Here is a 27,903-nt window from a genome sequence, read left to right on the forward strand (position 1 = left end):
GCTGAAGTTCACTCTTGGGATGGGACTCTGAGAAGGTACCAGTAGTTCAGCCTTTGAAGGTCCTCAGATAGGTCTTATTATTCCAGACGTTTAAGTACAAATCAGCTGGACTATAAGTTCATGGGAAACTTAGCTTTGGCATTTCCTGACTGGTAATCCATTTAAACATCCAAACTTAACAGTGTATTAACTTATTCTTAGACCCCAAGTTGCTAAAAAACATCAAATTACTGCAGAAGTTCCATTTTTCCCTTTAGGAAACTTTCAAGTTCTAAAAATATGCTGTTCCCAAATGTGACTACTAACTTAATAACATCTCAGAAAAGGAAAATCGTAAATTAAGAGCCGTAGTTTTCCAGTGCTAATTCCAGGACAGATGGAAAAACTCTCTAACTCTAACTCTCCCTAAACAGTAAACAATTATAATAAAGATGTCAGGAGTATAAAATATGGAGGATTCCAGATATCAGTTTATTTCTAATGCCATGTTTAAAAATATTCATCTATTATAAAAACTTATTTATATATTAATATAAAATTGCTAAGTTAAGTTGCTACTACAGTTAGTTTTTTGCTTTATTAATCTAATCACTGGTTATATTTTTAGAAAACATAATTTTAGGACTTCCTACAAAAATAATCTTAATTAGGTGGGGCATCATATTTACTATGGAAACAGCAGTATGTAATAAATGCTAACAGCTGTTCAGAGGTATGACAGATGGTGGGTGAATGTTTAAAACTTAGTTGTCAGAGTTTGGCAGAGATAAATGCATCATTTAACAATGTTTTATAACACTGCTGACTTACAAAATAAACATTTATTCTGTAATAAGAACGTTTCCACAAGAAATTGAAAAGACTGAGAGCCACCACCAAATAACATCTGCAAAATGCTTTTTAATCTAAAAAAAAAACAACTCTCAACTTTTCAGTACATCAAAAAAGCATCCATCATCTGACTATCCAGTGTATCGCATATAAGTTCCAACCCAAAACTGATTCAAAACATCATTAAAAGACACAACTACACTTAAATAGCAGTTCCCAAGAAAGCCTAGTTAAGGAACAGGGCAATACTTCATTATTCTATTTTAGATTTGTGTAATTCGCACTCATGCCTGAAGAATCACTTCAGGGCAAAATCAGTTTTCCATGCTGTACTGGGCTGAATACTGTTCCCTAAAAATTCGTGTTTACTTGGAACCTCAGAATGTGACCTTATTTGGAAATAGGGTCTTTGCAGATGTGATTAGATGAGGTCATATTGGATTAGGATGGGCCCTAAATCCAATGACTGGTATCCTTTTAAGAAGGCCATGTGTAGACACAGAGTCACACATACAGAGGAGAACTCCAGTGAAGATGGAGGCAGAGATTAGAGTGATGCATTTATAAGCAAGAAATGCCAAGGATTACAGACAACTACCAGAAGCTGGAAAAGGCAAGGGCGGATTCTTCCCTGGAGACTTTGGAGGGAGCATGGCCCCGCTGACACCTTGATTTAGGACTTCTGGCCTCTAGAACTGTGAGAGAATAATTTTTGTTATTTTAAGCCACCCAGTTTGTGGTGTTTTGTTATGGCAGCTTTAGCAAACGAACACACATGCCAAACTGTATTGTACTAAAATTGATCTCTATATTTCATAGACAGACTATCTCTGAACTAGTGCTTTTAATTTCTGAAAGTAGATGTACTGGAATAAGCTGAGCCAAGCACAGCTCCGCCTTGAGCCTCTTTTGTTTTTTCCCCACAAAACGAGGAACAGCATGTGTGTGCCAGGTGGAACTGGTTGGATAGCACATATTTAGAGATTCTGAATCTATTTCTAACTACAGATTAAACTAGATATATTTTACTAGCATTCAAATCAAAAAGCATTCCCCCCCTCAGTGGAACCACTGTATTTTCCTTTTGTTTTACTGTAAATTCTTTCAACCTGACAGATGTTTTGTTTTCTCCAAACAAATGCTAATAATGTTTCTTTGAATTTGGAACTTCTTACTGTTTTAAAGGCATGACTAGAAAAAATAAAGTACTTGATGATCTTTAGTTTTCTGTAGGAACTTAATCCTATTTCTTTTTGTCAGCTTAAAAATTATGGCCTCAAACATAGCTATTGAGAGTGTTACTGAATTAACAGGAATTATTTAATATAATAAAATATTTCACAAAATGGCTCAGTGGGATTAAGTAACAATAAATCCATGGTCCACAAAACTGACAGTAGGTGTCACTACTTAGAATCCTTAAAAAAGTATCGATGTTGATTCTGTAAAACAAAACAACCCAAATTCAAGCTCAGGATATGGAACATTAGAAATGGTCAAAGTTTGAAAAGCTTCTTCTCAAGAGTTGGTTATACCATGTTCCTTTATTTTGCATACCACTGAAAAAATTTTTAATGATTAGTTAGATTTGTCTATGTGGCAGCCACTTGAATACTTCATTGATTACATTATTGAAATGTAGCCTGTTGGCTCTGAAATGAGATTAATGAACCGTATTTATGGGCTGTAGATCATGAGGGTATATTCTAATGAAGGCTTATGTCATTCATGATTAAGCTTTCATTGAAGGGCAGCTCAATTTGGATCTTTAGACCTAAATGCATTCCAATACTGCCCAGGGAAAGCCTTACGGTCAGTCATTTCAGGAGGGGACTGGGGTTCATGTGAAGCATTTAGCACTTGTCTGTCAAATTATTGGGCACAGCTTGTTTTCAGGCCATCAGCTCCTTTCCAAATCAAGATGCACTGACAGGGCAGATGCTGAAACTGCAGATACACCTTTAAGTTTATAATTCATAAATATCCAAAAGAACTTTAAGCATGTTTTTCCTCACTAAAATATGAGTCATTTTTGAAGATGTAACAATGTCTACCCAAGAATGAAGCAGTTATTCAAAATAGGTGTTTTCAGTGAGGTCTGAGAAGTTTAGCATTGGGCAATAACTGGTGCTTGGCTCAGCTCCAGTCTGTGTCTGACCATCTACTCCTCTTTGTGGTGCGCTCAGATACCTTGTTACATTAGTAAGAAATACAACTGCAAAAACCAGTTTGGGCTTCTCTGGGCTTTTAAATGATGAAAAGCCTTGATCTAAAGAAGGTCAGTAAATCTTAGCAAAGACTTAACCACTTATTACACTGAAATAAACCCAATATCCACGCTCTGCTGCAGCTTCTTTCATATATCCCAGAGACTAATTCGAGTAAGGGGTATACTTTCTATGGGAAATTCACAGTTGTGAAAACTTTCTGAATCATATGAAGCAGTGATAGAGAACAATAGATATTAAAATAGTCAATGAAAAGAGGTCAAACTTTAATTCAAATAACACATAACAAGAATGACAACCATGATGATGATGATGATGATAGAGGAAGAGAAGGAGAAAGAGGAGGAATGCTAGGAGCTATCCACAAAATAGGATGAATTTTGAGGGCTTATGGTGCCCAAGGAAAGTAAGTTATTTGAAGTAAACTTAATCTGAAATGTCCTCAAATTACTTGAGATAAATTATACTAAAGAGAAGAGCCATTTTCTTATCTTCCTGAGCACATTTTAGCTTTACTGAGGTATAACTGACAAACACAATTGTAATATATTTAAAGAGTATATGATTTGTTAAATGTAAACATTGTGATAAAATTCTCACAATCAAGTTAATTAACACATCCATCACCTCACATATTTATCTTTTTATTTTTTTTGGTGAGAACACTTAACTTCTACTCTCTTAGCAAATTTCAATTATAAAATACAGTATTATCAACTAGAGTCACTATGTTATACATTAGATCCTCAGACCTTATTCATCTTATAACTGAAAGTCTGTACCCTTTTACCAACCTCTCTCCATTTCCCCTACCTCCCCAGCCAGGGGCAAACATTATTCTACTCTATTTTCATGAGTTCATTTTTTTTTTTTTTTTTTTGGTTTCACTTATAAGTGATACTATGCAGTATTTGTCTTTCTCTGTCTGGCTTATTTCTCTTAGCACATTTTAAAACTATGTTTCCCAGCTTTCTTGCAGCTAGGTAGGTATGTAACTAGTACTTGCCAATGGAATACGGGCAAAAGTGATATAGCCCCCATTTCCAACCTTGACCCTGCAAAATTTTTCATTTTCTTGCATTCGCTGGCTGTGTGTAAAGAATGCAGCAGAAGATTCCAAAGCCCTGGTGGATGGGAGAACCACACAGTAGAAAGCCTGAATCCCTGAATGACTATATGGAAAAGACCCCCTTCATCTACCTGTATTAGACTGTGATGTGAGCAAGAAATAAAATATAAAAAAGCCAAATTAATTAAAATTTTTTGATGATTATTATGATTTGACTAAATTTATGGAAAGAAGCAACTGTTAGATACCTATGACTGTACTTAGTGTGAAGTTGATACATAATGCAACACTCTTAGCTTAGTTTTTCCCTAACTAGTCCTCATCAATTCGAGAGGATTGTGAATAAATGTTCTGTGCCTCAATTAGTTTGAGAAATGCTCTTAAAGTTAATCAGGTTTCTTTGCTATAGGACGTCTCAGAGGTGTTAATATACTAACATCCATTGTAAATCTGTACAAAAGGAATAAAGAAAGTAGCATTTCCCAAACTTATTTAGTCGATAAATAATTTAACTAATAAATTTAAGATCTACTCCCCATTCCCAACCCCACCGTGGCAACACCCACCACTATCTCCCAGAGCAATGTTCTGTAGAACATATTCTGGGAAATTTTGCTTTAATTTGATTTGTATCATATGATGGATTGATCAGAGTTGGCACCAAAAGTTCTAGGCACCCCAAAGCAAATATCGTTCTCTTATTAAGGGAAAGTTTTTCTTGTAAAAAGACTAATATGTACTAAGAAAGTTTTCACTGCTTAAGTGAACCAAGTTCTGTAAGAAAGGCATTTTACTAAAATGTGATTGATATAAAGGCAGATGTGAACTGTTATCTTCTGATTTTTTTGTATCTCAATCTGCTGTCAATGGAGCCTGTCATATTTAATGATGGAGTATATTCTTATGTTTTAAGAAGACACTAAATCTATGAAAACTGGCAATATTAAATATGAAATGTGAATATAGTCCCTTGTATAATATCGTATTTGCTTTTGTTTCTCCTATAACTCATGCTTAAGGTGCAATGTTTTAAAACAATGTTTAAAGCAAAAAATAATCACAGCTAAGATCAATGGGTTCTTCTACTAGAAATACACACACATAATTTTTTTCACTGTGACTTGTTAGGCTATATTGCATTCGTGCTATATATAGGAATATTACCTTATTTCAATTATGAATCTGTGATGATTTCCCACATTTCTCATAGACTTAAGACAACTGAAAAAGGACTGTTACGATGGACATCTGGAAATTCATGTAAAGTAAAAGGGTATGCTAAATATTCAACTTACCAAAAAATAATAAAAAGACTTACATCTAGTAGTGTGTGAAGATGCTGATCCTGGAAAACACTGTGCAGAAAATCTAAGTCCTTTTCACTGCAGTCTGTAAGTGCGTGAATTTCTTCCAAGCTGTCTAGCACCTGTGAGACTGCTCCTAAGGGGAACAGAAAAGAAATAGCCAGTACAGAAAGTCAATCAAACTAACCTTTGTAACCTAAATCTTGCACTTCAGAACAATGAACCAACAAACAGAACTTCGAAGGTTAGTGTCTTTAGTGAAGGCAACACTTAAATGAGTTTCATATCACTTAAGGATAGAGTATTTTCAGTGAGTTTATGTTCTTAATAATGTATTGTGTGCTTCTCATTTTTCAAAGTAAAATGAGGCTTGTCTCATGTGAATTAAGGCAATTCATACACTCTACTTGAGTTAGCGGATCTGGGTGCGGCAAGTTATACATCAGAAGAATGTGCGTTCCATGACGCCAGAATGTTTTGAAATATTACAGAAATAACACAGATGAACCTTTCATACAGATGCATTCCTTTAAGAACTGAAGGTAAAGCCAGCTGTAGATCTGAGGGACAAACCTTCAACTGCGAGCTCTTGTGGTGTAAAATAGGCTTCTTAGGATTTTAAAGGCTCAAACTTAAGTTAACAAATATCCCAGTCTCTTTTTTTCTCCTTCCTTAACATACAAAGTCAAGAGAATCAAGTTTTTCTCAGTCTATTGGGCCCTTTTTATTCAGAAGACAAAGACAAAAGGTAAGTATACTGACCGACACTTCCAAATACCATATTAATTATTAAGGAAAATCATTTTTGCAGAGCAAAGCAAATGGTAGTGTGGTCACTTTCTTTAAATTTCCTTTTATAACCAGGAATCCTGAGAGGTATCAGCAGGGAAAGACACATGTTGAGTAGTACGAAAGTCACTTATACAGCCTTAAAGAAAGGATTAGCCTATTTTACTCTGCAGACAACATGTACATACATACTCCAAGAAAGAAAAGAACCCAGAGACGAAGCTTCGGAATATTAGTACATACGATGTTAGAGTAATTCTAACAATAAGTGCCTCATTGCACATGTAAGTCTTGGATCAGTAGTTTTCAACCAGCAGCAATTTTGCCTTCTGGGGGACATTTGACAATAGCCAGTGACATTTTTGGCTGTCACAACAGTGGTACTGTTGTGGGGGAGGAATGGGTTGTGCTACTGTCATTTAGTTGGTAGAGGCGGCCTGGGATGCTATTAAACATCCTACAATGTTCAGGACAACAGCACCCCACCCCCCCGACCCCAAGAAAGAATTATGCAGCCTAAAATACCAATAGTTCCAATGTTGAAAAACTCTGCTTTAGATAAAGATAAAAATCTTAACTTTTTCTGGTCTGGAACTCTATGCTATTTCAAATTACTTCTGTTCTTGGACCTTATCCATTTGCATGCACTTACTGGTGAGAATGTAAATGAGTACCACTTTTCCAGACACAATCTGGTAACATATATCAAAGAGCCCTAAAAATGCTCATGTACTTTGATTTAGTAATTCCATTTACAAAAACTACCTTAAGGAAAAAATGAAATGTAGAAAAAATGTATAAAGATATTTATCACATAAAATGAAAAATATTTAATAGAGAAAGAACATAAATTATAAACATCCATATGGCGTATATAGCCAAATAAAAATTGCTTTTGAAGAATTTTGAAGACATAGAAAAATCCTCATGATATAAAATTCAAGAAGGCAGAATACAAAACCATATAAACTTTATATTCTCAATTTTCATTAGAAAAAACATATATACACAAACTCAGGAAAAAACCCAGAATGAAACATACCAAAAGGATAACAGTAATCTTTATTTTCCTATTTATACTCAATTCTGTTCTTGTCCATATGTTCCAATTTTTCTACACTAGAAAAAAAAGTTGCTATATAAGCAACTGTTTTTTGTAGTATTATTTAATTATGTTAAAGATTTGGGGCTTAAGCCACAAATCAAGTAATTATCCATGTGGAAGTAACTGTGGCTAATTTAAAAAACTGACTTATTTTGAGACAACTGTAGATTTACATGTAGTTGTAAGAAATAATAGAGAGATCTCATGTACACTTCACCCAGGTTCCCCCAATGGTAGCATTTTGTGCAAAATGTCATACAACACCACAACTGGGATACTGACATATAAGTCAAGCTACAGAATATTTCCATCACTACAAGGATCCTTCCTGTTGCCTCTTTACAGCCACATTCATTTCCCTCCTATGTTAACCTCTCCTAACTCCTAACAACTGCTAATCTGGTATCTATTTCTATAATTTTGTCATTTCAAGGATGCTACATAAGTGAAACCATACAGTATATAATCTTTTGGGACTGGCTTTTTTGACCCAGCATCATCTCTGGAGATTCATCCAGGTTGTTGCATGGATCAACAGTTCAATCCTTTTTAATGTTGGGTAGTATTCCAAGCCATGGATGTATCACAGTTTGACCACTCATTGTTGATGGGACTGTGGATACTTCTTAATTTTGAATAATTACTCCTACCAGGCTATTGGTATTCTTTCACTGAAAACATGAAGTCGATATTAAGTGGGATCAAAAAAGGTACAAGGCAGAAATCAATTCATATTTTCTCTGCTATTCCTGAAAAGATATTAACCTAATCTACTTTCTTCTACCTGCTCTTCTCAGTAGGAAAAACCACAGAAATTAGTTTAAAGCTGGCTCGTTTATCATCCCTTATTTAAAGCCTTGGAAAGCAAGAGACGATATGAAGAAATTAGTCCCAAGTGTCCCACTGAACCCCTGATACCCAGCACATCATCAAGAGTAGAATTTAATGGTACCAGGTTTATAAAATTACTAAAGCCAGTTCTAAACTTCTGTATTTATGAAATCACAAGAACAAAAATACTAGTGAAAAAATTCTTTTGTACATTAAAAAAAATCAACAAATACCAAAGAAACCTAGTTAATATTTTCACTCAGTTATCTTAGTGAAATCTGATCTAGTTTTTATTGTTGTTTTCAGCATCAATGCTAGTATATAATCCAGGTAGCAATTTATTAATACTATAAGATTAAAATAAAACAACCTTGTATCTAGCAAATACTAAGATGGCAAGTGTAACTGCTGGGAAGCAATTTGGGCTGTACCAGACCAGGGATGTATCATTTGTGGGTCTGTGATCTCCCAAAGCTCTGTGCAATTCCTGTCCCACCAACACACTACCTGTGCACTTGTTCACTCTTCTTTTCTGTGCTGTGAGTTCCTTAAGGTAGGTGTGTATTTGATTCATTTTATAACATCCACAAAGTATGCATTGAATTAATTCAGTACTAAAGAAACATAATAACAGCAGCTTCCAATTCTTAAGTGTTTATTACATGCCAGGCACATCCTCAGAACAATGCAGAAAGGTAGATATATATTGCCTGACCTTTCTAGATAAGGAACTGAAGTTCAGAGAGGCCAAGGAAGGTCATAGCTAGAAGTGGCAGAGCCAGAGCTCAACTCTATTGTGTCTGGCTCTGAAATCTATGCTGTACCTGACTTACTACACCAGGAAACATAGTGGGAACCTTCAACAATAAGTTATGTATGGTTTATGCATGGGTATGGAGGTTAAAAAAAGAACTTGAACACTATTGGGCCAGACAATAACCAAAACCTTTATGGAATGTTCCTTTTTTTTTTTTTTTTTTTGCCAGATTCTAGGTAAGGGCTTGAGAGAAAAAAAAGGTATGATCTCTGGCCTTGAGAAAGGGACTCTCAGGCTGCTACGTGAAGTAGTCACCCTATGTTATACCCTGAAATAAATAATATAGATGAGGTAAAAAAAAAAAAAAAAGTGGAACGGAAATAGGCTGCCTAGTGGGGAGAGCTTCAGAGAAGAGGTGGATGAGCAGGAATTCGACACCTCCACTTAGGGTCTAATCTGCTTGTATGGGCCCAGTGGATGCTTTGCTGGAAAGCCCAAAGGCATCTGTTTTAGTAGGCAACACCCACCAGGTTAGCAGATCTATTTAATCTCCTTGAATCTGTTACTTTTTCTGAACTGATTTATAGTCTCATCTTGCACGTTAATATGATTAACTCTGTGTGAAATTTCAATCATGAAGGGAAGCATTTCCATAGCTGTATTCAAGTTGCCTATTGTAAACTCTGAAACATACCCTTAATTTTAAGTTTCTGTAATTAGGTAGGAAAATTAGTTTTTAATCCATTTTTCCTTTGTCGTTTCAAATTGAATAAACACATATTTTTGGTTTAACCTCAAAATCTTTCTTCACTCTTGATCATTTTAACACCTTCCATTGACACCTCGTCTAGTCTCATTATTTTTCTTTGAGTATGACCAGCCGAACTACAGAACACATTCTTAGTCTGACAGATATATGTAATTGATGTGTGATTCAATACCAAACCCACTTCAAAGTACCATAATTTTTCCAATTCATTATAAAATGTAAATTAACAAAGACATTTACGGGGCTTTTCTATTACTATTTGTTTTAAACACTGAGGCAGTAAAAATAATATGACACAACACGCATACACAGGCTCTTAAGGTGCTACTAGTATTTATTTTGTTGATCAGTACTGTCATCTCTGAAAGACTTCGTCACTTTTCTCAAAAACTGAAAAGGATTTTTTTTTTTTTTATATAAGACCACTGTATAAACTTGTAACTACCTTGACGAACATCAATAACTAAATATTATGAGTTCACCTCAGAAGGCAATTTATTTAATGGCAGGACTATAGGCATCCTATTCATGTTTGTATTCCAGGCTGTGCTTTAAGAGTGTTTTGTACAAAAAGACACAATAAAACGTGTTCAATTAAAATGATTTTCCCTGAGCAGATGCCGAAGAATTGAAAATAAAGTATTAGTATGAAATCAAAGAAAACAGTTAATTTCATGGCAGTTTCCCTAAAATCATAATGAAAATTATTTTAATACTTCTATTTGTATAACAGTTTATAATTTCCAAAGTGCTTCTACATTGATTGCCTTACGTGATTTTACAATAACTCCATCAGCAAGTATTTTTATATTTGAAAAATTGGAGGCTCAGCAGGGTTAAATTAACCTGGGGCCACAGCACTGAGCAGAAGAGTGAGTTCTAGAATCCAGGTCTCTAACAATCCACTATAGACTGGTGCCTCCTGAAACTATGTTTCATCCTCAGCAACACACCTGAATAATTTGCATTTGGTAATGAGATGATATCCAATTTCTATTCTCTCATTAATCTCAATTTTATTTATCATATAAGGTTTATTTTCTTAGGCTTTGGTCTAAACTTTCACAATGATAAATCTATTAGAAAATAATCAAATCCTGCCTTTGGAATAGTATTTTACTTTAATTTTTGCATAATTCATTTGGTAATCCAGTTTGTATCTAGAAATTAGGTTGATAATCATACATTTTAACTTTGAATGTTTCTGCTTTTTCTAAGAATCTCACTGACAGAAACAAGTTTTTCAAAAGATTTCTGCTACTATTATGAAATAATCAAAGAAGCATAAATCTGTCAACTGTTTTAAAACTGTTTCCTGAGTCTATTTCTTTAAAGAGGAACATGCTTTTAGGGTCAATGAAAACTTTGAGTCTAGAAGACTTTCATTACAGGAGTGAAAAAAAATCTCATAAAAAAGTTGACTGAGTGAAAATAAACTGAAAGAAGGAAAGAATAATAAATACTAGAATGTTTAAACTAAAAAAGTTCTCAATGTCAAAGTAGGCTGTCTGTCTTAAAACTATTTCCTTTTATGTTTTACTGTGAAAAAATTCAAATGTATAAAGCTGAAAGAATTGTACTCACTATCTAGCTTCTAAAATTGTTAACAGTTTGCAATATTTGCAACAACAGTCACTTCACCTTTAAACACTTTAAGCATGGATTTTAATAGTTCTTTCTCTCTCAGGTACATTTACATAAAGTGAAATATACAAATCTTAAGTTTACCATTCAATGAGTTTCATTAAATATATACACTGCATATATCTGATAACTGCATACACCCATATACGTAGTTATTTCAGTAACAAAGATTTCTATGTGTGTATTTACACAATTATACATATAGCTATAAAAGCTGGTATCACTGAGTAAATTTAGCATCTTAATCTAGTCTAGCTTCTTCTGAAGAGTATCAGTAACTTCTCTTTGCTATCATATTAGCAATCCCACTTATACAACACTGAATCACTACACACACATTCATATCACATACTCAATCAAAACCCCCCTTTTTTTCAAGCACAATAATGTTTTAAAAAATCTGCTTATAAGGTATAATTTATTAAGTTAAAATTTCCCAATTTAAGTGTACATTCTCATCACTCCAGAAAAAGTTCCCTCTTGTCCCTTTACAGCCAATCTCTTCCCTTGACCCCTACCCTCTGGACAACACCTTTTATTCCCCCTGCAGTTGGGCCTTCACATGAGATCTCAGCTCTGGACAACAGCCTGACTGTAATTTCATGAGATCTTGAGTCAGAGGCACTCAGCGAAGCCATGCCTAGATTCCTGACCCATAGAAATTGTGAGATGATAAATGCTGCTTTGTGGTTATTCATTACATAGCAACAGGTAACTAATATACTGTGACATTTTTATACAGTCATGTGCCACTTAACTATGTTTTGGTCAATGACAGACCACATAGACAATGGTGGTCCCAGAAGATTATAAAGGAGCTGAAAAATTCCTATCACTTAGTGATGTCATAGCCGTTGTAATGTCATAGTGCAACACATTACTCATATGTTTGTGGTGATGCTCGTGTGAACAAATCTACTGCACTAACAATCACATAAAAGTAGAGCACATACAATTACAGTAGTAGGCTATACCACTTAGGTTTGTGTAAGTGCACTCTACTGATGTTCACACAATGATGAAATTGCCTAATGACACATTTCTCAGAACATATCTCCATTGTTAAGCAGAGCATGACTGTATTAAATTGGCTGCAATTTGAGCTACAAGTAATTAAGGCAACAAAATGTGACAACGAATTCAATTATTAGCTTCCAGATTTTCTAATTTATCTTTGTCTCATATACTTTTCCTCCAATAAGCACAATGTTAAGGTAATTGAAATTTTTATTGAGATAATTAAAGATTCATATGTAGTTGTAAGAAATAATACAGAGATCCCTTATATACTTTGCTCAGTTTCTCCATTGGTAACATTTTACAAAACTATGGTATAATATCATAACCAGAATACTGACATTAATACAATCCACCCATCTTATTCAGATTGCCTAAATTTTACTTGTATTCATTTTTGTGTGCATGTATGTGTATGTAATTTCTTACATACTTTTTATTTTAATATCCTCACATACTCAAATTACCTCCCTTTGTAATATAAATCTAGCCATTACATTATTCTTTATCAGTGTTCTTTCTGATGGTAAAAGTTAAGGGAAATAAATTCAGGAGTTTATTTCATAGCTCCATATCAATAAACTGAAAACAGTCAGTAACAGAGAGCAATAAAAACTGCTTATAGATCATGTAATTGTCAAAGGAAAATTCACTTACCCTGATAGTTTTCTTGAAAGCAAACTATAAAATAAAATGTTACCCTTCCCCCAGAATTAATGTATTTGTGCTTGAAATTAAGACGTGAAATAATATTAAGTACAGTTAAAATTTTAACACTGCTTCTATTCCTCATGAAAGAAGTGAGAAGTTAATATTATTTGTATAACAATGCCTCAGGAAATCAATATATCCAAGTATTTATTTTATGATCAGGCAGTGTTAAAATTCATAATTAAACATCTAAACACAAAACAGCCAAGGAAAAAGTCAAGCTGACTATGAACCATGCAAAGCCAAACATTTTTGCATAAAAGATTAAACCTTAGAGGAAAACAAAGGGATACCTACTTTCTGCTGCTAGAAGTCCTAGGAGGAAGGCAGCATATGGACAAACAATAAACAGTATGATTTTAGAGCAAGCAGGTTATCAAGCCACAGTTGGGCCCAGTAGATGAGCCGCAAAAAGCATAGGTCCTTCAGCTGAGCCCAAAGTGAGCCCCTCTGTTCCACAAGCACATTTACTGGGATTGTTTAGGATTTCAGTCAATAAAACACTGGGTTCTGATTCTAACTTCTTTGATTTGAAACGTGTAAACAGAATATTTCCACTTTGATTAAATAACAAAGCTAAAATATACTGTTTATCATAAGATTAAACTCAGCAAATTGTAGTGAATATATAGCAGATTAATTTCAATAATCAAAATAGAGAAAAATCTCATGTAAAAATTGTTTTAGAATGTAAACAGCATACCTAAACAAGTTAGACCATTCTTTAGATGACAAATTGGGAAACTGATTTGTTTTAAATTCATTTTTAAATTGTAATTTTAAATAGAATTTTGGGGGGACCAAAATAGAATTGTCAGCTTTTAATTTTGTCAAACAAGGTCATTAAACAAATCTAACTACCTACCATTTATTATCATTTCATAGAACAGAATAGAAAAGGCATTTTGTAAAGATGAAAAACAGACAGTCCATCTCAAGAAAGGGTAGTTGGTGACCTTATACTCTTCTCTCTCTCTAACCCCTTCTTCTGTACCTCCACCCCCAACCCTACAAATACATGCTCTATGATCATATTTCTCTTTTTGCCGTGGGCTTGGAAGAACTTTCAGGTAATGATGAAAAGTGTTTTGTGTTTTGTACTGTAAAACAAACCCATGCAAATTTAAACAGAAAGACAGTGGAAAGGATAATGCTGAGAACTTAAAATAAATGATGCAGAATTTAAAGATTAGAATTAAACAGAGAAGAATTTAGATTTGAAAATTAATGAAAATATTAAGAAATAAAGAAATGAAAAATAAAAATATAGATGTGTTAATTTATGAAATTATGTCAATCCAGATGAACTATATAATAGGCTTTCTTCAACCAACCATACAACCATTACTGTTGGTTGCAGAAAAGGAAAGTTGCTGGCAGACAGCTGTTTGATAAAGAATGCTGATAAAATTGTATGCCTCCTCTAAACGGCTTAGTTTTAAAAATTAATTTTAGGAACATATAAATAATTCCTGATAGCTATGTGAAAGTTAGAAAAACATCTTAGAATTTCCTTCATATTTTTCTTTTGTTTTGACTCCTGAGTATAAAATAATTTCCTCTTAGGGTAGGTGATCAGATACGCATACTGCATAATAATTCTTCTATTTTTTATTCATAGCAGATGGACGGTGCTATCTAAAAATATTTTAGAGACAGACATTTTAGCACATCAAATGAAGATATAGGCTGCATACAAGATCATTAAGATCTAGAAATTTAAAAAGAGACAAAAAAAAAAAAGAAATAGGGTGTGACTGCAGGAAAGGAAAGATAAAATGTGAAATTATGAACAACTTATTTGAGGGCTTGCAGGCTACCTGCAAGACAGTGTAAGAAATTTATTTTTTCGTTTAAAAAGCAAATAGTGTTATCAGAAACGATTTCAACCATATCATTTACAGATTGTACTGAAAAACAAAAAATTGGGCCACAAAATATATTTAATAAAAAGTAAGCATGACTATAACTATAGACAATTCCTTTCTCTGAAAGAAAAACCCAACTTTTCACAGAAAGGAACACTTACGAGCTCATTAAACTCTTACTAGGCAGAGGTACATATTAAAGGGCAACATTAAAGATCAGGTCTGCGAAGCTATTGCAAGGACCATACTGGTCAGTAGGTCCATTTCTAAAGGTTAAAACAGTATTAGAGATTTTGATCTAAAGTCTTGAAATATATTCCAAGTATGTTACTATATCACATAATCACAGCACAACATAAAACCATTATTGGATCCAGTCCCGCTAGATAGGGTCAACTGTAATCTGAATATGAGGAGAGACGAAAGAGGTTCCAATCTAACAAACAACCACAAGAAGCCACAGGTGAAGGGAACAACAACAACAACAACAACAACAACAACAACAACAACAAACAGGAAAAAAAGACAAGAAACAATAGGGAACACTGGGGAACATATCTATAAACACAACTATGGCCTTGCCTTTCATGTGGTAAAGGCTCTGGGCAATTATCAAATCAGAACAAGAGGAAACCAGCAAAGCCTTCTCCTCAGAGTCTCTTCTCTAAGATTCCCATTTCTGAATGTTTTTGGAAATCACCTTCACTCAAAAGAGGAAGATTCACATCCCAATTAGTAATAGTCAAAATCAGGAACTGTATAGTTGCTGGAATGGAAAATCTGATCTTGTCATCTTGCACAAGGTGTAAGCACATACCAATTGGTAAGAAACGCTCTCCCCGTATATGTGTGTATGTGCATTTGAGTGTGTATGTGCATGTGCGTATGTGCATTTGAGTGTGTATGTGCACATATACGTATAAACAGAAGAAGGAAGAAGCATAAATACTGATAAATGCTCATGGTTCCAACAGGAAAGAAGTATTAGCATATCCATACTTTCTATGTTGCTAATTGTGAAGGACAAAGAACTCATGCTTCAGAGAGGGCCCTAGGCCTTGATGCCAATGGTAATATATGAATATTGAATGAGCTAGTCCAAGAGTACAAGAATCAAATCAACAGCACCAAGTCAACCACATGACAAATGAGAGACTCTAAAGAAAAAAGAAAAACCAAGGGCAGGGGATGTATGATGCAGGGGTTAAATTAATAAAGAAATACATAAATAAAATAAAACTATAACATACATACATGCATCTATGTATACATATATATGGATCCTGTGGATTTTTAGTGAATGATATTTGAGAATACCTTGCTGGTTAAGATGAAAATCTGGGCATTTTATAATATAATTTTGTGAACACTGGTGAGTTTTTTCAGGAATACCTATAAACATTTAATCAATATAGGTAACTGTTCTATGTTCTTCCTTGAATTCTTGTGTACACGTGTTATAGACTTTAAAAAAAGAGAACTTGTAAATTATTTCAAGAGAGAACTCACAAGACAGCTTTACATTGATAGATTCAATTAAAAGCAGTGTTGTCCCAATGTCTGCTCTGCTACAGTTGACATGGGGAAAATCTTACATCAGAACTTTTTGTTGGGGTAGAAGGTAATCAGAATGATCCAAAAAGATTGACTACAAAGTTGGATTGGATGAAGTGCAACATTAGGTCTGGAGTGGGAAAACGGGAAGACATATTTCTGAGGTAAAAAGGAAAAAGCGAAATGTTGGTTTTGGAGCAGTAGGGGAGAGAAACTTTGGTATTAAGATTAAAAGGAACCAGGTACATGTGGACGGGATTTGGTTGCTGACAAACTTCCTTAGAATCCCTTGGAGGATCTGACTAGATTCACAGAGAAAGGTTTATTCAAAATGGAAGAGAAAGGATGTAGACTCCAAATGATTCACACTGGTGAATGAATGAATGACCTAGTTACCTGAGGAGGTAGGGTCTTCAGAAAAGTCTGGCAACTCTTCAGGGGGATCCCCATAGAATGAGTTGAATTTGTGACTTGACACAGCTGCTAGAACTGCACCCTAAAGCAAAGAGATAAAAATATTATACATTAAAACAAATACATAAATATAAAAAGTTAACAAATGGTTATTTAAGGATTGATTATTCGGAAAGTCAAATATATAGGAGATGACAGCTAGAAAAAAGGTAGCGTTTAAATAATTTTGGATTCCTTTAAATCAATCACATATGCATATAACAGAATAACACTGTTGGAGACGCAAAAGTATATGAAACTATTCACATCTTGAACTCAAGCAAGTACCACACAATGAAATATTCTGCAGTCTCTATAAAATGATGCTGCAGAAGGATGAAACACAAAGATGCTTGTGATGAATTAGACAAAAAAAGGTTTTAAAACAATCTACAGTATGATCTCATTTAGAAAAAAAGACAACGTATATCAAACTGTTATTAGTATTAGTTATATCTGGGAAGTAGAAATATGAGTCACTTTTCCTTTTTGAATCTTTTCCCCCCTTTCTTTTGTTGTTAACAATGACTATGTGTTACTCTTGTACAGTATTCCTTGATTAGGCCACACAGCAAGAATCAACTACACGTGACTCTTTTAAACCTCATGCATAGTCTCCTCTGATTCCTCGTTGGGAATCACTGTCATATTGAGTGCATGACATCCCTTAGGACTGTTGGGTGGAAAAAGGTTGGGAATTATTGTTTCAGTGACAAAAAGAATGATAGTACCTATTTTGTAAAAGTGTTCAATTCTGTGAGTTTTAGGTATTAGGGTAGAATATCCACATGTGTTCCTTGGCTCTGCCACTTTCAAGCTGCATGACGCTACTTGAGTCAATCATTTAACTTCTTGAATTTTTCTTCTCCATCATAAAGTGAGAATATTAAAACAGACATTACTTACTTTATAGGTTTGTCAAAAGTCATAATGTAAATGAAAGTGCTTTGTAAACTGTAAAGCATTTTGTAAATGCAAATGATTACTAACCCTACTAATATAGAGCTAGAACATGAACATAGCCTTTTGTTGGTCTAAGTATCAATTCATGCAAGTAGTCTTAAGTCTAAATCTTAAATATTGAACTTGGATTTTTCTTGAAAAGAAAATCTTTTATGTGTGTAGGCATTTTATATATATATGAAAACATTAATAGAAATACATTTCCACAAGATTCATTTTTAGGGGAGTCATGTTAGGGTTTCTTTAAAAAATAGAAATTGAAAAAGATACAGACTGTAGAAAGGGAAGAGCAAAAAACAGAAAAGTGATAATACCATTCTAGGAAACATTTTAGATTTCCAAAAGTCTAGGGTTAATACATGAGAAGTTCTTAGGCAGAATTTTACGGTCAGCTACCATGATGAAAAAATAGTACTGAATGCTGAGTTCTTCTTTCTACAGTAGAAACTTATTTCACTTTACATATTATACATGTTCCCTAAAAGCTGGGTGGGAATGGAATTTTTATAAATCAAATCATGTGTTTGCCTACACTGAAACTAAAATTTTAGAGATGCTTTATTTTTATTTCCAAATAAAGTTCAATTGAGTTTTTAAATTAAATTAACATTAGTTAATAAGATTATATAAAGTTTCAAGTGCACAGTATTATAATACATTGTTTGTATATTGTATTGTGTGCTCATCACCTAAAGTTTAGTCTTCTTCTGTTACCAGGTATTTGACTCCTTTTACCCTCTTTGACCTTCCCCACGCTCTTTCCCCTATAGTATATGTTAGTTTTACGTTTCAAGGCATATTCTAGCTACTACTGTAGCCAAAGATCTAGAAATACTTACACTACCAGGAAAGCACTATTTAAAGGAGCCCTGAGACGTAAATTCTTTTGAAACAATAGTAGAGTTCCTAATTTATCTGTTTTATAGCTAGTGGTTTTGTTTATTTAGTTCTCTAAACTCAGTGACTGCATGCAGTTAGAATTTTCCACACAAAATTATTATGTAAAACAGCAAAATGGTTTTGAAACACTTTATGGATTTATAGAATTTTATTAGAGTGTGAGAGTCAACCTCAGAGATGATTCATTCTAAGAGACGCATTCTGTAGATGAGGAAATTGAGGTTCAGAGAGGCTTAGCAACCTATTAAGATTGCTGCCAACTTTGAGATAGAATCAAGGGTAGACAGAATTGAGATTCTCTGACTACTCCTCCAAGTTCAAGAGTTTTTACTACACTAGGGATCAACAATCATTTTCTGTAAAGGGCCAGACAATAAATATTTTAGGCCTGAAGGCAACTACTCAGCTCTGTCATTGTAGGGTGAAAGCAGCCATAGACAATACATACACGAATGTTCATGCTGTATTCCAATAAGACTTTCCATATAAAAATAGGTGGTGGGCTAGTTTTGGTTTCCAGGTGGTAGTTTTCTAATCCTTGTACTATACTATTGCTATTAAGGAGCTCAGATCTTATGCAAGTAGTTCTTCAAACTTCCTATTTTATTAAATTCTTGGTAAAGGAGTTTTCTATCTAATTTAGTAGGTACACTTTAGTATGCTTTGAAAGTAAAGCATACCAATTTTGAATTAAGACTATTCACAAGCTGTTAAGATAACTAATATTAAAGATGCAATTTTCAAGCAAATTAATCTAGAAAGGAGAAGACAGATTCTAAACTCAAAGAAATCAATAAGTAATCAATTCTTAACTTAATTATAATTATAGTTCTTATGTCAAACATCAATGGAATGCTCCCAGCTAGATGATTCTGTGTCTCATTTAAGACAGTTAAAAAAAAGAACATGGTTAGCTCAGACTTCTGCTAAGTTAAACTAGTAAACAGACTTAAGGAGGCAAAACAAAGTTATTAAGTAAGAAACATAAGAGTTGAATACATGTATAGCTGACTTGAAGACAACACCAAGCAAAAAAACCAATATGTGCTCCTTTTTTGGTGTCCCCTAACTTAGCTCAGAAACAACACCTTGAAGTTTGACAGGCAGGTACATTTTAACAAGTCTAAATACAAAATACACAAGTATAACATGTAGGATAACTGGCTTTGTATGCAATTGGCAAGGTAACACATAGCCATAGTATAATATACTGGGAGGCGGCAGGGAGCCCACCACAGGGACATGCAAATATGAGTGTGACACAGAATTTGAGAGAGGGTCATCTTATTAGGACACAGAACACTAAATTCAAAGCCTTAAACCTGTAGAGGATGAGGCTGAACAGAAGTAACCAAAAAGGCTAGAAAATCATTTCAAGGTAGAAATGTTAAAGGATTGGGGTTGATTACATTCAATAATTAGGTCCTACGGGCTTTGCTGACTTCAGGCTTTTTTATGGTCTTTGCCTGGTAGTTGGCTAGCTACCAGCTAGGGTGATGAGGGTATTGGGCCATGCATTTCCAACAAAATTTTCTCATGGTATGGCAGAGGTTCAAGAGAGGGAACAAATAAATGCCCTCAGTCCTCCTGAAACCAAAACTCAGAAGTATCATAATGTTGCCTCTGCTACATTCTATTGGTCCAAGCAAGTCACAAGGACAGCCAAGATTCAAGGATTGGGAAAACAGATTCTCTTTTTTAATGGGAAGAACTACAAAGTCACATTGCAAAGAGACAAAGACAGCCTGGACAGTGGAGAACTGTGACCATAGTACCTGTATGTACGTGTTTAATAAGTAGCATTTATTGTTATTATTAACCTACAAAAAAAGAATTAGGTCCTAGATGATGAGACAAAATCAAGATGATGAGACAAGTGATTAAATCAGAGCTTTCAATCTCTCTCCATATAGTCACAGCCAAAGTTATCATTTGGTATTGTCATCATAGCCTAAACAGATATGATACTCAAACATAACTTAAACATAGGTCTAAAACCTGGAATTTCATCACATAAAGTTAGGATATATGAATAAATGAGTCTGTGCTATCTTCTTTTAATGAAATTAAAAATGAGACTTATAAGTGTAGTAGATATGGCTATATTTAAGAGCAGTTGTATGGCAATAGATATTTTAGGAATTCTTTTGGCCTGTGAAAAAGTAGTTCATAAAGATGGTCTTTTGATGTACATAACTTTTAAAAGCAACATTGCCTAACTTAGGAAGTAATAAATTCTCCACTTCGGAATTATAAAATTAATAGACTTGCTTTTTAAAATCAATATAGGAGGATCAAAAAATCACTTTAATTATTATTTATGAAACTGCTCATACCAGAATAATATTTTTTCAGTTTTTAGAATCAAAGCTGCCTTTTATGTACTAGATTTATTGCTCTGAGTAGCTGGAGCCCACACCTGCTATGCTAATCTACTGCCTCTACACAAACCCTCACTAGAATGCTGTCTTTCATTAAGGCTCAAAGGTCCTCGAGAAATCCTTAAGTTGGCTCTTGTTGAATTAACAGAAAGGGGAAGAATGCCAAAAGGTAGCTATTAGAGCTTCCTGGCTGACTTCTCGAAAGGTGCTGCATAGGTGTAAACATCACTCTTGGAGGTGCCAAGACTTCAGATAGCAGTGCTGTACAAAAGAACTTTCTGCAATGATAGAAATGTTTATACTTGTGCTGTCCAATACAGTAGCCATCAACCACATGTGGTATTGAGCACTTGAAACATGGCTACTGCAACTGAGAAATCAAATTCAAAATTTTATTTAATATTAATAAATTAAAATAAAAATTTAAATAGCTACATATGGTTAGCGGATAAGTACTGCATTGGATAGTTCAGCTGTATAACATACGGGAAAACAGCATTCCTAAACAAACTTTTTCTAGTTCTGTAAAGTTCAGGAATCCAAGAGACCAATCAATAAGTCAAGGAAGCGTGCAGGCTATGCTTTTGCAATCTGCAAAATCAATAAAGGAAAACTGTAGAAAGTTATCAGGAATCTTCTTCGCTTTCTGTATGTACAAGGAACAAATAATTTTATCCTCTAAATTGAAACACATGGATTCAATTCACCATGTGTTGAACTGATTGCAATAAATTTACCCAAATACAGAATCTTGCTTCTATTTATACAGAATTTCTTCGACATATTTCACTGTAGGGAAATTTGCTTTCTAGATGTAGAAATAATTCATGAAGAAAAGGGGGTGATTTTTAGAACAGATTTGCATTCCTGAGCCTCTTTCCTAGGTAGACATGCTCAGACACTCACAGACACCCCCAAGGCCCTCTTCCCACTTCCCTTCTACCCCTCTTGCTCAACAACTACTTCAAGTAGATGACAACCAGGTTTAGAATACAGGTGTGCCGCCTCAAGAGACACACAGAGCACATATTTTCTAGACAGCCTAGATCGCACAGTCTGTCTCATGCATCCTAACATTCAAGTTGAAAAAGTGATCTTCACACCTCAGCCTATGCTCAGGCCTATGTAGTTTATTAAAAGAAATATTGTTTCTAGAGGATTTTTAAAACTGAAATATTAAGTTTCTAGAGCTTAGTATAAACTGGTAACCAAAATGGAGAAATTTTCCATTATCATTCTTAGATGTAAAAATAAAATAATGAAATAAAGGAGAATAAAAAGAAGCATGTAATAATAATTCAAATCACATGCAAAGTTCCATAAACATTTTTTTAATCTACAGTTTGAAACATAGTCTGGAAATGATGCTTTCTAGTTATCCAAATAATTTTCTCATTAGAGATTTGTAATCTTCTGTAGCCCGTTGAAGAGGTTAAGTGTCAAAATGAAAGTACAAATGTGGAAAAAAAATTCTTATTGTTTAGTATCGGTACTATTATAACCAATAATGAGTAACTGTCTTGAAATTTCAGTGAAGTAAAATAAGTAATGTTTTATCTTCTGGCATAGAATATTTTCACAAAACTATCAGAGTGAGAAAAATGTTTTAATTGCAAAAACAATAAAATCACTACTAATAATACCTGTTTGGGTATCAGTCTTTTTGAGGGCAAATTATTTATTGAGATCAAAAATCTTAAATACATGTATACACTTTGATGCTAACAATTCCAGTAGCAGAGAACTTACCCTAAGGATATAATCAGAGCTGTACAAAGATTTATTAATGAAAATAGCCAATGCAATAGTATTCCTGGCCATGGAAAACTGGAAGCAATCTCCATGTCCAACAGCTGGTTAATTAAATTATGATAAATACATATGCTGGATTTTTCTAGAATCATTGCCGTTTGTGCTTTAGAGTAGTAACTCTCAATAAGGTGGACATATCAGAATTACCCATGAGGCTTTTCAATAAATATACAATCCTCCAACCTCCTGCATGCCTGGGGCTGAGGGAGAGAAGGGTGGTGGTCTCTTGGGTGAGTTGAGTGGTACAGTAAGCCATTGTTATTATGGGAATGTGTCATATCCTCAAGTGCGCCAAAGTGAAAGCCAGTATTTAAGAAGAATATTTTATCACCCGGTGTAAAAAAGTGGGTTATGTGAAGTTCACATAAATAACCATTTAAAAGTGTACAATTCAGTGATATTTAGTAGATTCACAACGCTGTGCGGCCACTATTTCTGTCTAGTTCCAAAACATCTTCACCCTGCTTCCCCCAACCCGCCACCAAATTCCCTATACCCATTAAGCAGTCACTACCTAGTATCAGAGCATCACCAATTTGCTTTCTTTCTCTATGGATTTAGAGACATAAATACCTATTCTAGATATTACAAATAAATGGAATTATACAATATATGGCCTTATATGTGTTTTATTGTTCCAGCACCATTTGTTGAAAAAACTATTCCTTCCCCCTTGAATTGCCTTGGCACTTTTGTTGAAAATCAAGTGAGCATAAATATAAGGATTTATACCTGAACTCTTAATTCTGCTCCATAATCTACATATCTATCCTTATACCATACCAGTACCACAGTGTCCTGATAACTGTGGCTTTATAGTAAGTATTGAAATTGGAAAGTATGAGTCCTTCAACTTCGTTCTTTTTTTACAGATTGTTTTGGTTATTCTAGGTCCTTTGCATTTCCACATAAATTTTAGGATCAGTTTGTCAATTTCTGCTAAAACTTTGATAGGGATTGTGTTGATCAATTTGGGATGAACTGCCATCTTAACAATATTGAGTCTTCCAATCCACAAACATTAAATTTCTCTCCATTATTTAGATCTTCTTTAATTTCTCTCAGCAGTAAGGTTTGTAAGTCTTACACTTATTTTAGTTAAATTTATTCATAAGTATTTAATTATTTTTAATGGTAGTGTGAATGCAATCATTTCTTAAATTTTAAGACTGTTCATTGCTCATATATAGAAATACAATTCAATTGTATATACTGATCTTGTATCCTGCCACCTTGCTAAACTTGTTATTTTAAATAGATTTTTAAAGATTCCTTAGGATTTTTTTATATACAGGATCATATCATCTGTAAACAAAGAAAACTTTACTTTCTTTCCAATCTAAATGCTTTTTATTTTGTTTTCTTGCCTGATTGTACTAGAACCTGAGTATTTGTATTTCTATTAAGTTCTCAGGTGACAGTGATACTATTGGTCTGGGAGATCACACTTGGAGAGCCACTGCTCTAAGGAATGTCTATCACAGAATGGATATGAGACTAGAGGAAAGTAATGAAAGAGAAGTGAATATTATAATATATCACAAGTATAAGATCCTCTCTTTCTAGATACTGTGAAGGAAAATGACAGAAATGGTCAGCAAAGTCTAAGCATAATTACTTAGGAAGAAATAGAAAAATAGAGATTATCCAGTGAAAATTTTCGGGTTCTATACATTTTTGAAAAGCCTTTAAAAACCTCAAAACGCTAATGTCAATGACTGGAAAAAAGCTAAAACGGTATGGCGTGTCCATTAAGGAATTACAGTTATTTATAAATGAAGTACCAAATCAAAGATATTAACATTAAAATCATAATAAAACAATAACAATAATAATGTTAAAAGCAAGTAATATCTTTGGAGTACTTATGACTTCCAGGTACTGTTCTGATTGCTATAATATATTCATTAAAACCTTATAACCTTATAAGTTAGCTATTATCATCTTCATTTTATAGATAAGGAAGTTGAGGCACAGAGAATTTAAACTTGTTCAAGGTTTCACAGCTTGTAAGTGTCAGAGCCAGGATTCACCAAAGGCAATATAGCCCACTCTTTCCCATAATGCTGTATTCCTCTTTCTTCTTGCCACCAACAATAAAAATTTCCAACCTCTAACTAAGTAACAAAAGCAATTTTCTATGTTTTCTGTGAATTTCCCTTTTACTTGCTTCTAAGGGCATCAGAAATTCAGTTGCTGCCCACTGTTTGCGAAGCTTAAAAGTAGTGTCTGGGTAGAATGATGGGTACCTAGCTGTTCATTTGTGAAAATAAGTCGTATGGTGGGCTCTGGAAACCAGGGAAATTGCAATCTCTGTTCTAGCAGCTTACAGAAAAAGCAGAATGAGAATTAGTTCCTTGAGGAAGGTAGGTGTGACATGCTTTATCAAGAGTGACTGAATCACTCAAAAGAATACAGCTGTAGTAGAAGCTGAAAAACTCAATAACCCTGCTGATGTTCCTAATTCTAGGCTGTTTGGTAGGCTTCGAAACTTTAAATATCTCTGCAAAGGGATGTGGTAAATTCACATGACCCCTTTCTGCTGTGACAGCTTGGTCCTATCCAAGAGAATCTTAGTCACCATTTTGGCTATTTTAGGCCCAAGTCTGATTTTGTGGCACCGGGAGAAATACAGCATGTGATTCTTGTGACAGGGCAAACCTAAACCCTATGGTAAAAGGCCTATATTTGGGCAATGAAAGGTTCAACCCCAGACAAAGTAATGTCACATAGTCCAAAGCAGTATTAGAGTTAAGAAGACTTTAGGGAAGAACTGAGAAAGAATTCATGGTTTCTTTGGTGGTGGTGGTGGTGAACTAACTTAAAAACAGCTGACCAAAATTCACTTTGGATAATAAGATTTTTTTTCTTTTGTAGTCTGTACTGGTTCAGGTATATATCTAATAAAAGAAATAAAAGTCTTGGGAAACTTCTTTTGACATCATCTTAATAATTATTTTTGCCAAGGGCTTTTAAAGCAAAGAGAGAAGAGCCAGTTTGAACCCTTGCTGTAAAAACAATGGAATAACCATCACCAACAATGATGTTAAAATTTCCCTTGCTCTGTAGCAGCACTGCCCAAGAGAACTTTTTGCAATGATGAAAGTCCTCTATCTGCATTGTCCAATAGAGTAGCTACGAGCCACATATGGTTGGTTATTGAGCACTTGAATTTGCTAGTGTGACTGAAGAACTGACCTTTAATTTTATGGAATTTTAATTAATTTAAATTTAAATTGCTACATGTAGGCTGTGGCTACCTTGTTGGACAGTTTGGCTCTATAGGATAATATTGTGGCCTACAGAGTTTCCCCAAACTTCATATAAATGTTGTTATAAATCTAGAGTTGTATACAATCATTCACATATTTCAGGGCTTGACTAATAATGAATAATATTATTGCAAATTGTGACATATCTGCAAATACTTACAAAAAAAGTTTTACAGTTGGCAGGAGTCATGTGGCTAAGGAGGACTACTATCCAACCAACCACTGTGGTCCCCAAACTTTTTGGCACCAGGGACGGGTGCTCATATGAGAATCCCATGCCTGATGATCTGAGGTGGAGCTGAGGCAGTGATGTTAGCACTGGGGAGCGGCTGCAAAGACAGATGAAGCATCGCTTGCTTGCCCACCGCCCACCTCCTGCTGTGCGGCCCAATTCCTAACAGGCCAAGGACCAGTATTAGTCTATGGCCTGGGGGTCGAAACCCTTGACTTAGAAGATAGAGATAAATGTTTTTATAGTAATGAAAAGCAAGCCAAATATAAGTTAATTTTAAGACCATAATATAATAGTTTCCTTTATTGTGGGGAGGGAGAAATGCTGTCCCATAAAATATTTGCCTAATGCTAAAAAGACTCCATTATTTTATGTTAGGTCTTTAAAAAAAACTTTTAAAGTCAAATGGGCTTCCCATATTAGGTAATTATCATTTTTTTTAGTGGGGTGGAAGATAAGAAGGGTAGTAAAAGGAGAAAGGTACTTAAGAAGAATAAAGAAAAGGTGAGAAAAGTAATTTGAAAATATCTTCTAGTAGACCAAGGTAGTGGGGATCTTTACTGTTTTGTGATGGTTGTTCAATCCTAGTTTCAATTCTAATTTGGTGTTGTTTCCAGTGACTGAAACTGACATTTTTGTCAAAATATTTGTTTAAGAAAATGCATAGTAAATTATTGTTTTTAAAGTAATTTTATCTTTGCTATGAATTTTAAAAATAATACGAGTCTAAAATATGATTAACCTTCCATTTATTATAACTTATTATTTAGATTCACACTTAGATATTACCTTACATGATTTAAAAAATCAAAATCTTATTGAAATGGTGGTAATTTTTGGAAGTGAGAATTTAGCTATATGAAAAATAATGGCCAACACTAGAATATATTTATGGGCCCTGAAACAGAATAAAAACATCATCATCAATGTATCTGGCTTTTTGATAATTTCTTTAATTTACCTTTAATTTCCTCCTTGCATTGAATTTCCTCAGTTGCTCTACTGTTTCTGGAAGATGAATCTTGTAGGCATAACGATCCCGCTCCTATAAAAGAAGAAAGAAAATGAAACCTATAACTTTCAAAAAGTGAAGAAGCTTAACCTAAAACAACAAAGTCCAAATTCTTAAATGTGAAATTTAGATTGACTTCTAGGAGACTGGAGATTTGATTCCGTGATACCAGTAAACATTCTCAAATGAGGCATATGAAGGTCAAACTAATAGTAAAATAATATTTTATTTTCAGCAACAAGAAAGGGCTGAAATAATGGGTCATGTGCTTTTCAGACATATGGCTACAATAAGTAATCATAATATGATGAAGGTATGAAGTTACCTTTGACATGATCTTGTCAGGTAAAATGAGCATTTGAAAAATTAACTCCACAACTTATTCAGTGTTCTGAGTTGTC

The 27,903-nt window shown here is 34.2% G+C and overlaps 1 protein-coding gene across 5 annotated transcripts in view; it reads right to left on the bottom strand.

The window, feature by feature from the left end:
• Positions 1–27,903, bottom strand: part of CASK (calcium/calmodulin dependent serine protein kinase) — a 412,162-nt gene that overhangs the window by 104,879 nt on the left and 279,380 nt on the right. For all 5 annotated transcript variants that reach the window (XM_011380759.2, XM_011380758.2, XM_023523710.1 and 2 more), the window contains exons 9-11: positions 27,452–27,535; positions 16,874–16,973; positions 5,447–5,568 (exon numbers count right to left, since the gene is read on the bottom strand). In XM_011380759.2, coding sequence (XP_011379061.1) covers positions 5,447–5,568; positions 16,874–16,973; positions 27,452–27,535 — 306 coding nt within the window. The remainder of the gene's footprint in view (positions 1–5,446; positions 5,569–16,873; positions 16,974–27,451; positions 27,536–27,903) is intronic.

Source organism: Pteropus vampyrus, unplaced genomic scaffold (genome assembly GCF_000151845.1).
Source record: "Pteropus vampyrus isolate Shadow unplaced genomic scaffold, Pvam_2.0 Scaffold404, whole genome shotgun sequence".
Taxonomy (NCBI): domain Eukaryota; kingdom Metazoa; phylum Chordata; class Mammalia; order Chiroptera; family Pteropodidae; genus Pteropus; species Pteropus vampyrus.